The following is a 15,415-nucleotide window of genomic DNA, read 5'->3' on the forward strand; positions in this document are numbered from 1 at the left end:
AATCACTGTACAAACTGCAATTTGGATTTATGGTGCAGGAATAATTTCATAATATTGATTTGGACTTTGGACTTGGGGCTGTTTCACTATTTACAGCCCTTTAACTCTTATTTTATTCATATGTTCATGTGAAACATTCAAGTGACTATTCATACCCTCTTTGCCTAAGGAAAAAGTAGTTCTAGCTCCTACCCGTCTTTGTTTTACGAGGGAACTGAGAGACTAACATGCTGTGGTCCACGTCCGAGGTGCATCTGAGAATAAGAGAAGAAGATGACCAACAGGCCAGTGTCACAGTAACATGATTTATTTTCCGAGTGCTCGGTCAGTGCTGATCGTACGGCGCTGCCCTGCAGGCTCATATGGTATCTGTCAGTTTGTACTAACCATATCAGAGCAAAGCAAATCCTCTGAGACGCAGAGAAGCAGGGAGAAAGAGAGAGAGAGAGAGAGAGAGGGAGGACGGTGTAGCATTGTCAGCGCACAAACAAATGCATGATCTCTGGAGAACTAGGCTCTCTAACACACACACACACACACACACACACACACACACACACACACAGCTGACATCCTGAGTGCCACGGCTGTCACTCGGGTCAGTTGGGATACGTGTGATATCTTGACAGAGCCGAAGTGTTCACTGACACAGAAACACACCCAGAGCCTTGCAGTCTGTCCCTGTCCCTGTGTGTGTGTGTGTGTGTGTGTGTGAGAGAGAGAGAGAGAGAGAGAGACTGTGTCCCTTCCACTTGAAGTGATGTCTGCCTTTAATAGAACACTGAGTCACACTTTGATTGAAGTGTATTTCGTGGCATCCTGAGCGCACTACAGTATGAATGGCTTCTTCTCCTCAGTGTCACCGTGTATTGTCGTCCCATTAAAAAGTTACATGTTATGTTTTCTGTAAATCTAATTGTGATGTGATGCTGTTCTTAGCTACACCGTTGCCCAGATAAGAAAAAATCTATACTCTGATTATATGCATGGAGGATTATTGGACACTCTTAGAATTTAATTTTTTTTCATACTCCACTAATGCAATTACATTTACATAGTCTTGAACAGAGATAGTCTTTCTGAATGGATTATATGAAAAGCTCTTTTGCACATAATTTACCACTATGTACTGTTTCACATAATGTAATTTCTGGATCCAAAGTCCAAAATTTTGTCGCAAAAGCCGTCATCGCCTATGCATTAGCCTACTAATATGATTTTTTGGATTGATATTTTGGATTGATACCTGGGCTTGGAAGGTCGGCGGATCACTTTAAGGCAGAATATTAACCTGGAGAGAAAGTAAGTTCAAACCAGCATCTGGAATAAAGATTTTTTTTTTTTTTTCCAAAGGTCTGACATTTCCATTTGAATTTCCTCCTCTTGTCCTTCTTCATCTTCATCTCCTGGCGTGCTCCTGGTCCCCTGCAGCCATAACCTCTTGATGAAGACACCCGCACCACTTGTTAACCCTAACTTTAACCCTGAAGGTGACACAGAGGTAATTGCTTTGAGTGACGTGTGAAGGCCCGTGCCTTTGCTTGCATTGGCCAAAGCAAGGACGAGCTTTCCCCAACCCTATCTGTCAAATAAAATCACATAAACAAACTTTATGCCCTCCTTTTGTTCATAAATGTGTCCATGAATTATACATATCAAGTTTAAGCTCTTAACGCTAAAATAGCTGAATTTAATCAAAGCCCGCATTAAAAGAAACAGGCAGATAAGATCTTCACTGTCATTATTTATGAATATTAAATGGTATGGAAACCCAAAGCACATGCAGTCCTAACTCAGAGGCCTTCATGCTGAGATAAAAGTGTATTCAGTATTTAGCTTGCAGCACTGGAACAAGCACTTTAATCAGTGATTATTTTAAAATTTATGATGTGTAAAGTGCTCGTAGTCCCGCGTGTTCAAATTCTCAGATTCGTGGGCAGCGTAAATGCGTGGGTGCGGCTTTCTCCAGTTGCAATTGGCTACTGACAGTGAAGACAAATCCTTTTATGAATGTAATCAAAGACATCCAAGCGCAGTTTGTTAACGAGGCCATAAGGTTTTCATGTTTTCCGTGGATTGAGAAAATTCTCCAACCTCTCGGGCTCACAAAAGCCTTTTAAAACCTTTTTGGATCATCTCAAAAACCGTATTGTTGTTGTTTTTCCTCGGTTCCTGCGGCGGTAACATTTTGGAGATGCAAGGTTTCCTACCGGCAGCGGCGATGTGTTCCTGTGCCACACGCAGAACACCGGCTGCCTGTGCGTCGCATGTGGACCCACATTTGTAAGACATCAGATACATCATGAGGTCGTCCCTCTAATGAGGTCCCAGGATACCCGGGACTATGCTGTGAGGATGTTATGCTGGGAGATGAGGGGCCGGTGTCGACGGCATGACGCCTAAATAAAACCCGTAAACCAAAGAAATCAAGGGTTTCTGCTTGTAAGAATAAATGCTGAAAACTGGACTGTGTTGTTTTGCCTTGGTCAGCTCAAGAGGGTCCAAAAGCCTCTCCAGACGTGTGCAGGCTCTCCAGCAGCAGCATCATCAGTGGGAGTGTTTTCCTGCCCCGGCGGGCTTTGACTTGCAACTTCTCCCTGCCTCCGCCTGAGGTGGGAGTTCGTCGGGGCCAAACCGGTGGCTTCGACGCGCTGCTCGCTTCAGGCAAGATCTTTTATTCTCTCTCAGAAGAGATCAAAGGTGGGAATACGCCGAGATACGCCATGTTTTATGTTAAATCTAATTCTCTTAGTCTTAAGCAGTGCATTCAGGGGTGAGAGTGTGCTGAGCTCTGGTGTTTTTCTTCTCCCGCCTCATCTCTCTTTCTGTGTGTGTGTCAAGACTCAGCAGTGTGTAGGAGGACAGAGATCACATAGCTGCTCCGAACACCCGGCTTTAACCATATTGGATAATGGATTAGACATTCCTGCGCCTCTTAGGAAACCAGAACACCCACCAGTGCCGTACACAACACACAGACCTCGGACTACTTCTGCAAAGTTCACGCAAGGTTATGAATCATCCATCTATGTATCGACCGATCGATCAATCCGCTATCTTCAGCTGCTCCAAACGCGGTTGGCGAATACCAAGCATGTTTGGGATGGTTTGATCTGGATTGTTAAATCCATCAGGAGAGAACAATGCCATTCAGTCACTTAAAAATCTGGGTCTTGGTTTTCTAACAAGTGGCGATGTTCTCACCCCAGCTGCAAGGAATTAAGGCTTTACGGCTTTTTCTTCATGAGTTTTATCCAGAGAAGGTGAATTAATGGCAAAGAGCCCAGACTAGTGCACTAATTCCATGCTTAGCAAAAGATACAGGGTGTTACTACACCTTAGCACAAAGCTCTTTTACAGTATGAATTCAAATAAATATGTGCTTTTCAAAATGAGGATCTCTCACTCTGGAGTGGAACGTGGTGCGTTTGGTGCAGTTGTTTCGGTGTCAGGCTTGCTGAAACGTCACCGCGCTCTGACGCCGTGACACACACACACACACACACACACACACACACACACACGGGACGACGCCACGTTCTGGCTCCTGACCCAAAGCTGAGGAAACACTGGAGTCGACACAGCGGCTCTATCTGCCAGAGGAATGCTATCAAGCAGCAGCACTCCACTGAGAGGGGCTGACTGATAAGACTTGCCCTTGTTCTGTTGATAAAAACAGCACACACACACACACACACACACACACACACACACACACACACAGAGAGATAGCAGCCTACTTTAACCAATGAGCCGACTGTGCCAAGACGGCGGCGTCATTTTGATGTAGGCTGTAACAGGACGACTAAAGACTTCTCTGTGGTCACTTATTTTTGGCGAAAAACCTTTGATTTGTAGCTTATTAATCCATGAATTAGTTTAATATAAACACATATTGGTTAGTGTGGGACTGATGAGGTGCTGACATGTGGTCAAATTACTTTGGACAGGAAAATTAGCAGTTTATTGGGAGGCACACAAAAAAAAAATTCTACTCTTTGGTTGTGGTGTTTCTATGAGGTCAGTTCATTTAAGATTATTTCCAACAGTGAACAACAGGCTGCAGATATTCATGAGCAGTTTTTCGATATAGGCCTATGTTTCTAGAACACAAGAGAAAACACTAGAGAGACATTGAGCAAATAGAAATCCAGTGTGCGCTCACATCCTCATGGACTTGTTCCCATGCGAACTTCCTAACAACGCTAAGTCCAGCCAGGAAACTTTGGGGAAATTTTGGGATTATTTAGCAACACCTGCATTGCTTAAGATGTAGAAGGTTACAGCATTCTCAGACATATATGAAAATGAAATAAAGACTTGAACAAATTGAGCACAAAGTGGTCATCCCAGCCATGTTCCAGAGAAAGGACATCCGAGGAAAAACTAGGATGTAGCTCTTTAATCCTCTGAATTTTGCGTAGGATAATTTAAGCAGACCTAAACAGGCTCTTACTATATTTAACTGTAATTAGGCCGATCCCACACACTTACAGGATAAGACGAAAAAGCACATCATGACTCAAGTTTTCTCACCTCGACACACAAAAGTTTGCAAAGTAATTTTGTCCTCACTTACTCGCAGCACTGCGGTGTTTATCCAAGCTACGGCAAGCTGAGTGAACGCATCTGCTGCCGAGGATAAAAGCTCACGTCTCATCCCAAGATGCACTGAAGTTAAATTACTGAAATTTTGCAATCCAAGTCTGGAGTTCCAGCGTTTGACTGCTAGTTGATTGAAGAAATATCTTCCCTTCGACTGGTGAATTATGCATCAAAGCAGCCGGGAAGGGAAGCAATCAAATGTGACATCAAAAGCAGTTCAGAGGAAACAAACAATGTAGCACCACTGGTCTTCGACAAATCTCTAAATATTAATACAAACATGCATGACAACATACAAGATATAGACAATCCTTCAGATTTTAACAGTCTTAATCAGGATAAGCTAAGATCATCCTAATGAATATCAGTCTTGTTCTTATAGCCACACACATATAACAAACCAGCAAAACAAAACATCTGTGGGACCTGACTCGAGCGCATTTTTATTGAACGTTTATAACTGTTAAAAACATGTATAAAATTGGTCCTGTTTCAGAAACAAGGCACGCATAGTCATGTCAATGTTCATTGTTCATGTCATTATTAGCATTATCATTTATCATCATCATCAGCATCATCATCAGCACGTTCCATCTCAGTGTTTTGTCTAATAGTAGTATCAAGCATTCCCTAATATAAAAACACGTTCCAATTTTTTTTTTCACAGAGGTTAAAATTTTAATCCGAGCAGCAAGACAATATTCATGCAAAGACGGGAGTGGAGGAGAAGATGCGGGCTGACTTGACTGACAGGCTGACGGATCTTAATAGTAAGTCTCTCTTTCCACCCAACCTGGACACAGAGGGAGAGAAAACAAACACACACAGGATTTAGAGTCAACTCGTTGCATTTTGCTTACTCAAAAGCATCCTTTAACGTGGTTTTCTTTACACTTGATTCCAAAGTATACACTTCTGGGTAATGGACAGATGAGATGAAATCACTGGGGAGGACGTATACGCTGCATCATGTGTCAGATTTGCCTCCGTCACGCTGTGAGGATTGAGCGGCGCCTGCTCAAACAGCAGGACACTCGACGCTCTGGCTGAATAATCTCCTGATGCTACTTAAGCCTCCAGTAAGATACAGCTGGCTTTATGAAGCGCAGACACTAATTTGCACTTGTCACATTTTCTATGATGAATGACTGCCACAGTAACCGGGCTGCACATTCATTTACTGCACATCCCAGCTCTGACGGCCGCAGTTTCCCAGCTGCAATGGGCCGCATTTTTCAAGAGGAAAAGGTGTTGCAAAGTGTTTCCCGACCTATACATTACTAATCCAATCTGAACAAATAGGCCTATTAAGTATATCATCTAACATTTTCCTGAATTTTTTTGCTTTTCTGCAAAGCTGTATGCATAATATTGTACAGCCCTAATAGGGAACATTACCAAATGATTTTTTTTTAATTGAGTTATGTTAATTGAAAGTTATGTTTTATGCAATCACAGAAACCATACTAATGCCAAATGCCAAACATTGCTCCACGAGTGATGGATGTTTGTGAGGCTGCATGTTCAAAAATATCACAAGTGGGGGAGAAAAATGTAGAAGAAAACAAGAGGGAGCAGGATAAGGAGAAAGTGGAGGAGAACAGAAGATGAAAGACAAACAAGAGTGGAGAATACATGAAAATAAGGGAAGAGAATGGGGCGTAATAAAAGCGCGGACTCTGGTCTCACCTCCTGGGCTGCGTCTGAGGATCAGCTTACGGATTTCATCATAGATAAAGATGAGCAGGGAGTAGGGGAAGGCGCAGAACCACCAGTTGGGTCTGGAAAACACACACGCATACAAAACAGAGATGAGAAATCACAGCCCTGAACTGATCCGACGCCCCGAGCCTGGACGGATCAACATGTGGTAGGTAACGCAAGAAGCGGAGCTGCGGTCAGACACATATGCACTCGACCTGGTTAAGTGGATACATTCTGATGTGTGTGTGTGTGTGTGTGTTTGTGTTTTACTCACTTGAGAGGATACATTCTGAGGGCTACATCCATGCCGGGGCAGTAGGAGAGGAAGGCAGCGAGGGCGGTTTCCTCAAACAGTCCAAAGATCAAGATCTTGTTCCTGTAGCAAAGATGAGAGCTCAGATTTCCTTATGTAGGTCAAATTGTAGGCCTACAGATGCAACCAATGACTTCCCATACATTCTACCAGGGCCTTGTTTTTTTTTTTTTTTTAGATGTGGTTGTCCAAGGAAGCAAAATCTGAGATCATTTCAGTTGTTAGAGAAGATTCCCTAGTCTGTGCTGTTTTTTTTTTTTTTTTTTTTTTTTTGGAGGAAACAGCTGAGGAAGAGAAAGTCAAACCTGAAACCAAAATAGTCTTGAACGGATGTTTCCTCATGCTCCGTGCGAGGGAACAAAAACAGCTACCAAATTAAAGCGTTCCTCATTTTGCCGGGAACCTCCTCGGCAACTCTTTGGGGACTCTCGGGATTTCATATTCTTGACACCGAGCCAAGGCACTGATTTAAAACACAGTCTTAAGAGGTTCTTTAATACAATTCATCTCTTTTAAGCCTAAAATAAACACGGAGAGGTTAACTGGAGTTCTTCTCAGGGAAACAGAGGGACGACGTTTGGGAAAGCAGGCGTGACATTCAAAATGGCAGCTGTGTTTGCCTCAGTCGCCGAAAATAGACTTGGGAGAGTATTTTATGATCAAACAAATCTGCAGCCGGAGCTCACAGTTCTCATTGTGCTGGGAGAAGAAACCCATGTACATAATATATTCAAGTGTTTAACATAAACTTGGTGGGTGACTGTACTCACTTCATGCCCTGCTGGAAGACAGAGTTCCTCCTGGTCTTGCAGATGATCAGATCGGCCCACTGGACGATGACGATGCTGACGAAGAAGGCCGTGTGGCAGGTGAACTCCACAATCTTTCTCTGCTCATAGGTCTGAGAGGAAAGACAGACATCAAACACTGTTAGACCAGGCGGTGCCAGCCGAACCACGACCAGCTTCAAAGACAGAAGGCATTTCAAGACGAAAGAAGACACGTTGAACTTTGCAGGAAAAAGATCTTAATATATGTGAGCAAAAATAAGCACCGAAGAAATGTCTCTGGATGTTTTTTTTTTCCTCTGATAAAACTTTGAGGTGTTGAACCCAATTTCACGCACTAACACACGCATCGTTTTATCAATTTGGGAAACAGCTGCAAATGGTTCCCAAAACTGCACTAATGACCTTTTTTACTGTGCCAAAATATTATCTTGCCAATTTTTTGGCCACCTCTTTCACATTGCAATCCATAAAAGGCTTCTTGTATCTGAAGGTTTGTGCTCAGCCATAAACATACAGCTCTTTACATCCTCAGCGATGGTTCCTGGTTTTAAACATGTGACCAAACAGCTACACATTATAAAATGCACATTTCCACATTCTTGTCCCACTTCACCACTCTTGTCTGTGAGAGAAGCAGTAACAATTGTATTTGTACACTTTAAAGGAAATTCCACCCTAAAAACACATTAATGCTGAACTGCTTTGTTGTTTTAGGGTGTATAACTGTCCTTGAATTGGAAATGTTACACCAATTCAATAATGTTTCAGGCTGGAATTTTTATTTTTAGAATCAGTATTACCATTAAGATTAGTGCTACTGACCCACTGCTGTCCATAGCTGTCTTCCAGGTCATTGATGTATTTGTTGTCCCAGGACACTCGGATGTTGAGCAGCGTGGAGGGCAGGAAACCGTTCTCAGCCAGGATGACGAAGTAGGTGAAGAAGCCGGCCAGAGCCTGGATCATACCTGCGTCGGGCAAAAACATGTCAGTTAACAGAATAAATTATCTGTGAATCTGTGACGAATTTTGTAATTAATTGCAGTTAAGCTGTCTTTTTGGAGCAACTTGATACTGTATGAGCTTTTGATGAATGATTGAATGACATCATGTTGTCTTTTAAGGACTCTTTAGCCTGAATGAATGCAATTAATTTCTCACTTTGGAATTTGAAGATCAAACCGCGGATCAATTAATGATTAAATAAACAAATTAATAGAAAATGGGCCTTCTGGTCTTTTAGGAAAATTAAGATGACTGCGTGTGTGATTGGCTGTGTCAGTACATTTGCCTAGTCGGCCTTTTGGGGAATCTGGAGGCTGAATCATTTATCTGCGGATGACTAACAGAGTAAATAAATATGAGATTAGTTTGCCTTTTAAGGAATTAACTTTTGACGCTCAATCAAAACGAATACACAAATGGATACAATTCATCGGCCTTTTTGTGAATTCAAAATTGAGCTGGATGTTAAGTTGGAGTCAGATTAAAATTTGGCAAGCAAGATCATCTACAGATCAAAAATAATAATAATAAGTATTCCTGCCTTAGACACACAACTTCTCATTTTGACCCTCAACTTAAACACTAAACATTTATTCTTTCAGATGGACAGAGTGGTCAAAACGATGCCAGTGACTCTGAGTCCATAAACAGACTATCAGCTGGATCCCCTGCTGATTGCTAAAACGAGTGTCACGCTGAGCCATTTCAGCCTCCCTCCCAGAGGCTGCTCTTCACCACCAGTCCCCACGGGTACGCTGCAGAACATTTCCATCTTAGCCACCGACATGAACTTGTATTCACCCTTAAATTCTCTCCATGAAACAAGAAAATGAGTTACTACAACAAGTGAAGTGAAATTGGTAAAAGAAGTGGAGTGACCTTTTTTTTCCATTACTGGTACTCCAGTCTTTAAGGAAATGGAAAAAGTTCAAAAGTACAAAAATATAAAAGTGCCTCATTCTGATTCATGTTACTATCAGATGTTTCAAGGGAAAGAAACAGGAATTAAGACTGAACACCAGATTAAATCACTAGTTAGAGATGTAGATTTGTATTCAGGGTATTAAGCCACTGGGGTATTTATAAGGTGGTTCGGGAAGCGCAAACCTATTCTTGGCTTCATTACCGAAGAGGGAAAAATCAAAAGCCAGAGGCACTGGCCTATCATCAAACGCACAGTCCCAGTTCTCTATCAGTGGGAGCCTATTTCTGGTGCATGCCTCTCTTCTCGTTATCTCAGGACCACCCAGATACTGACCGGCCTTCGTGGAAAATCTACCGAGGCACGACTGCCAGCCACAACAGAGAGCAACTCCAAACAGCTTAAATAGCATTAAGCTGAATGAACAGATTCAGACAAAAATAAGATTCTGGTTTAGGTTCAGCGGGGTGATTTGTGAATGTTGGCTTTGAATTTGAAGAGGACCAACTGTTCAGGGTTTTTAAAAGACTGGTAGGAGCTTTAGGGCTGTTTACCGATCTGCCCGTAGGCTATACTGATGAGCCTCTCGTTGACCAGTTTGTCTGTTTTGGGGTTTCTGGGCTGTCTCTTCATGATGTCGCTCTCAGCTGCTTCGTAAGCCAGGGAGATGGCAGGAACCTGCGAGGCAACAAAAAGCAGGACACGGTGCAGATTAGACGGTGAGGGAGTCACACATGGGTTCAGAGAATTAAAAGTGACATCATACGCCTAAGGTAAAAGAAAGTCCAAGTTATGGTGCTACTATGTGCCAGCCAAATGTAGGAGAAACATGACTTCCAGGTATCATTTTGAATGGACATCTAAACACAACCTCACTTTTCTGGCTCTTATAAAAAGCAATTACTCGTTTGACACACAGGGAGAAAGCAATAACCATACTGACATGACTACCCAAAGTGGAATTTCCTCCCTTTTTCACAACGTTATTAGCGCTTCACTCGATATGATGCACAACACACCTTTGAAGCTGAACTTCATTGTCTCAAAACCAAATAACGTGAGGCTAAAATTCATAAAACCTGTGTTATTATACCCCAGTGTTCCCAGAAGCTAATATCATAAGCTGACTACAGGAATACTTTTTTGATTTGATTTTTAATCATTCTTTCATAAAATATTGCACTATATTGTAGAAATGTAACTTTCCAGCAACAAGAGTCACACTAAAACCATGTTGGTGCTCACCATGTCAGTTCCCAAGTCGATACAGAGGATGGTGACGGTTCCCAGAGGCAGAGGAATGTTGGCGATGATGAAGAGGAGGAAGGGGGTGATCTCAGGAATGTTACTGGTCAGGGTGTAGGCAATGGACTTCTTCAAGTTGTCGAAAATCAGACGGCCTGACAAGAATATGATGCGTTATCATACAAGTACATGCAAACTGGCCTGGACTATCCTAAGGTAAATAAAATCTTATTAAGTGAGATTTTAATTATTTCTGTTCAATTAAGCATCTTATGCCTGCAAGTGCCCAAAGTATGGATCCATTACCCTCTTCCACTCCAGTGACGATGGAGGCAAAGTTGTCATCCAGAAGGATCATGTCAGCAGCCTGCTTAGAGACATCAGATCCAGCGATTCCCATTGCAACACCGATGTCGGCCTTCTTGAGAGCTGGAGAGTCATTCACACCGTCACCTGTCACAGCCACAATGGCTCCCTGCAGACAGAGGGAAGACAAAGTGTTAACAAGGTAAAAAAAAAAAAATGTTTGTGTGCACAAATTAGAGAAAAATGGAAATAAGAGAGGAAAGAGGAAAAGTTTCACTTCTCCTTTTCCCTATGGGAACATCTTGCTCCATCAAGATCAAAAGGTACCCGCAGGAAGCATGTCTATGAATACAATTACTTTCCTAATTTGCTCAGCTGCAGAGTAAATTAAACACTCACTATGTACTGAGTGCTGGCAGCACCAAAAATGATTTGATGGGGATAGGAAAAGCCATGCTGGGAGGCCATAGTGAGAAGCTTTAGCAAAATGTATTTTTGGAGAAAGAGGAAATGAGGGGTAAAGAATGCCTCATATGAAGTTTTCTCAGCAAAACAGAGTTGAGTTCAGTTGAGATGAGAAAGTCACCTCAAAAAGAGGTGTTTATAAAAATCCTTTCATGGGGGTAACTGGTGCTACTTTCTTTAGGACAAAAACAAGAGGTTTGGAGGAACATTTCACATTTCTTGAGTTGCAACATTTTATACAGAATAACATTCTGTAGTGTGAAAGATAGCATTGGCAAGAGTGTTTCCAAAAAAAAAAAAAAATCAGTGCAGTTGTGCAGTACAGTGAGGAGTGACGAATGGTGGATCAGAGGGAAATTGCTCAGTGTTAATGTGGGGTGAAAATGTTAATACTTGGATGCAAATCTACTCAGAGGATGTGCTAATGACCTCAGATCAAAGACCAGTAGGATTTCCACAAAGGAAAAAGTGCCCGCTTTTTGCCTGTATTGCAACAAACATATCACGGAAAATACAGTGTTTCCCAGACAATGTTCAAATTTGAGGGGGGTCAAGTCAGGCAAATTAGCATAACTTTATATTCATTTTGGGTGTTGTGCTGCATAAAGCTGTCAGTTTTCTCCACTGCAGCTATCAAGATTTAAGTTTGCCAAGCACCAAAAGCATGCTAGCAAATTCCAGTGACCGTAATTCATTGCACCTATGGCACAGCACATCTGTGCTCCTTTGAGCCACCTTTTGGTAGTGCCAACACTATCAGAAATGGAGGGACATTTTGAAATGTGGCCTCAATAATCAGAGGCAAGCATAACAGTCAACAAATGTTGCAATGTCATTAGCTTATACTGTACTGGGAGACTTGAGTGCCTGAAAAAAAAAAAGTTACTGGGATTGCTAATTGAAATGTCAAAAACAAGTCATCAATAATCATCCCTGCTGACAGAGCTGAAATAAAGCTGAAGAAAACACCAGAATCACCACGAGGGACAGCACAGAGTTGTCTGGCTCACAAAACAAGTTTTTTACCTGTTTTATTTAATGTTTGGTAAGAACAGAGATTATGTCTGCTCACTCCACACAACATTAAAAAGGACTCTGCGCAGCCTACTGATTTTGTCATTAATATTCACGCATAGGGGTGGGCTCACAGCTTGACAGTTGCTATGCTTGATTTTGCTGTCAAATTGCTCATCAGACCAAAAAAAAAATATATATATATTAATATGTCAATAATAATCAAAAAAGAGCACCAGGGGATGGGGCAGATCAAATATTCACTGATGCATTTACATATGAAGGCTCAGACACCCTGCTGCTATGTGCACCAAACTAAAAACTCAAGTACAAACACTATGACAGCTCATAAAGGCAGTGAACTCTTTCATGGTACATGGTTTTGTTCCTACCTGTCTCTGGCAGCCCTCCACGATAATCAGTTTCTGCTGAGGGGAAGTTCTGGCAAAGACAATCTCAGTGTGATGCTTGAGGATATCATCGAGCTGCTCTGAGGACAGATCCTTCAGGTCTCCACCATGGACCACACAGGCCTTGGCATCTCTGGAGAACACAACAATGCCATTAGGACACTTTAATGCCCACACACTTTTTCATACAATATGGATTAACCCATAAATATTCAAAGAATATTACTATCTACTGAATGGTTATGTCCAAAGATAAGGAAGGATAAGGAAGGCTTTGGGTTATGGATTTAGTAAAAGTGCTACTAATAAATCAGAAACAGACAATACTTATAAGGCTTCTTTAACCTGTTAAGACAGAGAACTAAATGGGGCTCAGGACAGAACCTTGGGGTACCCCACTGGTAAACTGTGCTTAGAAGGTAAAAAAAAAACTGCTGTTTTTTGTTGATTTCATGATAACCTGAAGACATTAGCCCTAGATTTTTTTGCATAAATGCTTTCAAGTATGGTCATTACCTTGGGTTGACTTCGTTGATTGGAATGTTCAGACGGGCAGCGATGTCCTCAACGGTCTCGTTGCCTTCGGAGATGATGCCCACACCCTTAGCAATGGCCTTGGCTGTGATTGGATGATCACCTGTTACCATGATAACCTAAGGGGGAAGAGGTGAGAGAAAGGGATGTTGGCACTGTACTGAGTTTAGTGAATCAAGGACCCACACAGCACCAGTATCATGTTGATATTCTGATGTGTTGGTGTCATTTGTACAGCCATTATGATGGAAAAGTTTGCTTTAATTTGAGTGCATGGTGAGGAAAAAAAAGGTTGGAAAACTCCACACAGTGATGAATAAATGGTTTTAAGTGTAACAAGTGATTTCAATTAGGATTTACCTTGATTCCAGCGCTCCTGCATTTGCCCACAGCATCAGGCACAGCGGCACGAGGAGGGTCAATCATAGACATGAGGCCAACAAAGCACAGGTTTTCAGTGGGGAAGTTCACCTCGTCAGTGTCAAAAGCAAAGCCCTCTGGAAACTGGTCGTCAGGGAGGTTAAAATGGCAGAAACCTAGATAGGCCACAGGACAAGAAGCAGTTTAGATAGACAAGACAAATTCCCTGTGTGGTTATGTGACCTTTCCAACTTCTACTTGCTACTTTGCTCATTCATCCGTAACCTTTTCCGCCTTCAGATTTCTATTGACCATGTTGTACAGTTAATCCATCTCAATCCCTGACTCCTGAACCCACACACACTCTCCAAGGTCACCCAATTCAAAGTAATAAATGTTCTCAGATGCAGTTTTAATCCCAGCTCAAACATTCCCTTTTATCTCCTCACCCTCCTATTCAACTGTCTGGCCATTCAGCCCTGCATCCATCCTTACCCAGAACTCTTTCTCCCAGGCCTCCCAGCTCCAGGTAGGCATTCTGGAAAGCGTCTTTCATCTCATCGTCCAGAGGCTGCTCTTTGCCTTGGATCATAATGGTAGAGCAGCGGTCCAAAATCCTCTCTGGGGCGCCTTTCATCACCAGCAGGTGCTTGGTTTCTCCATCAGGTGAGCCATTTTTGTGAATAGAGAGCTGTGGAAATGGAAGTAGAAAACAAACAGTCATTGTGAGGATTCTACCTTCAACCTGAGCAATGTGTATGAGGGTTGGGGGTGTGTTTCATGATGGATTAAAAAAAAAGACAAGAAAAGAAAAGAACTAGGAACTTAATATAAGTTGCTTGCATCAACTTCAAAGCTGTTCCAAAAACTTAACCAAGAAAAAAAGATTACAAGAAGAAAACTGATTCCATAAGCAGAAACTATTTTTAAGCATCAGCAAATATTCAAATTTGTTTCATTGTTTCTGCAGGTCCTGAAAAGATTTAGTGTAATAAATGCAAAAGTTTCCCTAAAGAGTCTTAAAAACGATCAAAATGATGCTTTTAGCACCACAACACTTACAATCAATGGAATCTTATGAGCTTTCAAGTCGAGGTCAGCTATTTACAGGTACACTTACAAAAGTAAGCAGGAAAGTAAAAGAATGAAAAAGCTTTCTTGTGCTGGTGCTTTGGTTACAACCTAAAAAAATAATTGTGAGCATTCCATATTGACATCAGGAAAACCATTAGCCACAAGTCAGCCAACTGGCATACCTGGTATTTGTTGGTAGAGTTGAATGGGATCTCGGCAATCTTGTTGTTTTTGTCTCTCATTTCCTGGACTGATCCGCAGCACAGCTCGATACATTTCAGCAGGGCTGACTCAGAAGCATCACCAGCGACATCTCTCTGGTGAAGGAACATGGACACGGGAGAACATCAGTCATTCAAAAATTGCAGAACAAAAGTCCAGGTAAAAATCAAACTCATGAAAAACATGTACTGAAACATGATATGACTCAAAAGGTAAATGACAGGCTTCATGCACTGATATGACACTGATATGTACAGATACAGATGATATAGAGTGATTTGGTGGATATACTGTTTATTGATTGGAATTACCTCTTACTGTAGCTAGCTTACTTAGCGCCGTAGTTAACCGTAACCAGACTTAAATTACTCAACAGTCCATCTCAAACCTTTTTTCCTACCCCTTCACACATAGAAAAACACCTTAAAAAAAAAAAAAAAAATCA

The 15,415-nt window shown here is 41.9% G+C and overlaps 1 protein-coding gene across 2 annotated transcripts in view; it reads right to left on the bottom strand.

The window, feature by feature from the left end:
* Positions 1-4,387: 4,387 nt before the first annotated feature.
* LOC115372609 (sodium/potassium-transporting ATPase subunit alpha-1) overlaps positions 4,388-15,415 on the bottom strand; it is a 59,619-nt gene continuing 48,591 nt past the window's right edge. Inside the window, exons 11-23 of one of the 2 annotated variants that reach the window (XM_030070647.1) lie at positions 14,931-15,065; positions 14,170-14,365; positions 13,675-13,850; positions 13,297-13,433; positions 12,763-12,913; positions 10,892-11,060; positions 10,586-10,740; positions 9,895-10,018; positions 8,236-8,381; positions 7,393-7,523; positions 6,584-6,685; positions 6,295-6,386; positions 4,388-5,398 (exon numbers count right to left, since the gene is read on the bottom strand). In XM_030070647.1, the coding sequence (XP_029926507.1) occupies positions 5,370-5,398; positions 6,295-6,386; positions 6,584-6,685; positions 7,393-7,523; positions 8,236-8,381; positions 9,895-10,018; positions 10,586-10,740; positions 10,892-11,060; positions 12,763-12,913; positions 13,297-13,433; positions 13,675-13,850; positions 14,170-14,365; positions 14,931-15,065 (1,743 nt within the window). In that variant the 3' untranslated portion in view covers positions 4,388-5,369. The remainder of the gene's footprint in view (positions 5,399-6,294; positions 6,387-6,583; positions 6,686-7,392; positions 7,524-8,235; positions 8,382-9,894; positions 10,019-10,585; positions 10,741-10,891; positions 11,061-12,762; positions 12,914-13,296; positions 13,434-13,674; positions 13,851-14,169; positions 14,366-14,930; positions 15,066-15,415) is intronic. The other variant, XM_030070665.1, reaches the window with a different exon arrangement.

Source organism: Myripristis murdjan, chromosome 2, assembly GCF_902150065.1.
Source record: "Myripristis murdjan chromosome 2, fMyrMur1.1, whole genome shotgun sequence".
Lineage (NCBI taxonomy): Eukaryota > Metazoa > Chordata > Actinopteri > Holocentriformes > Holocentridae > Myripristis > Myripristis murdjan.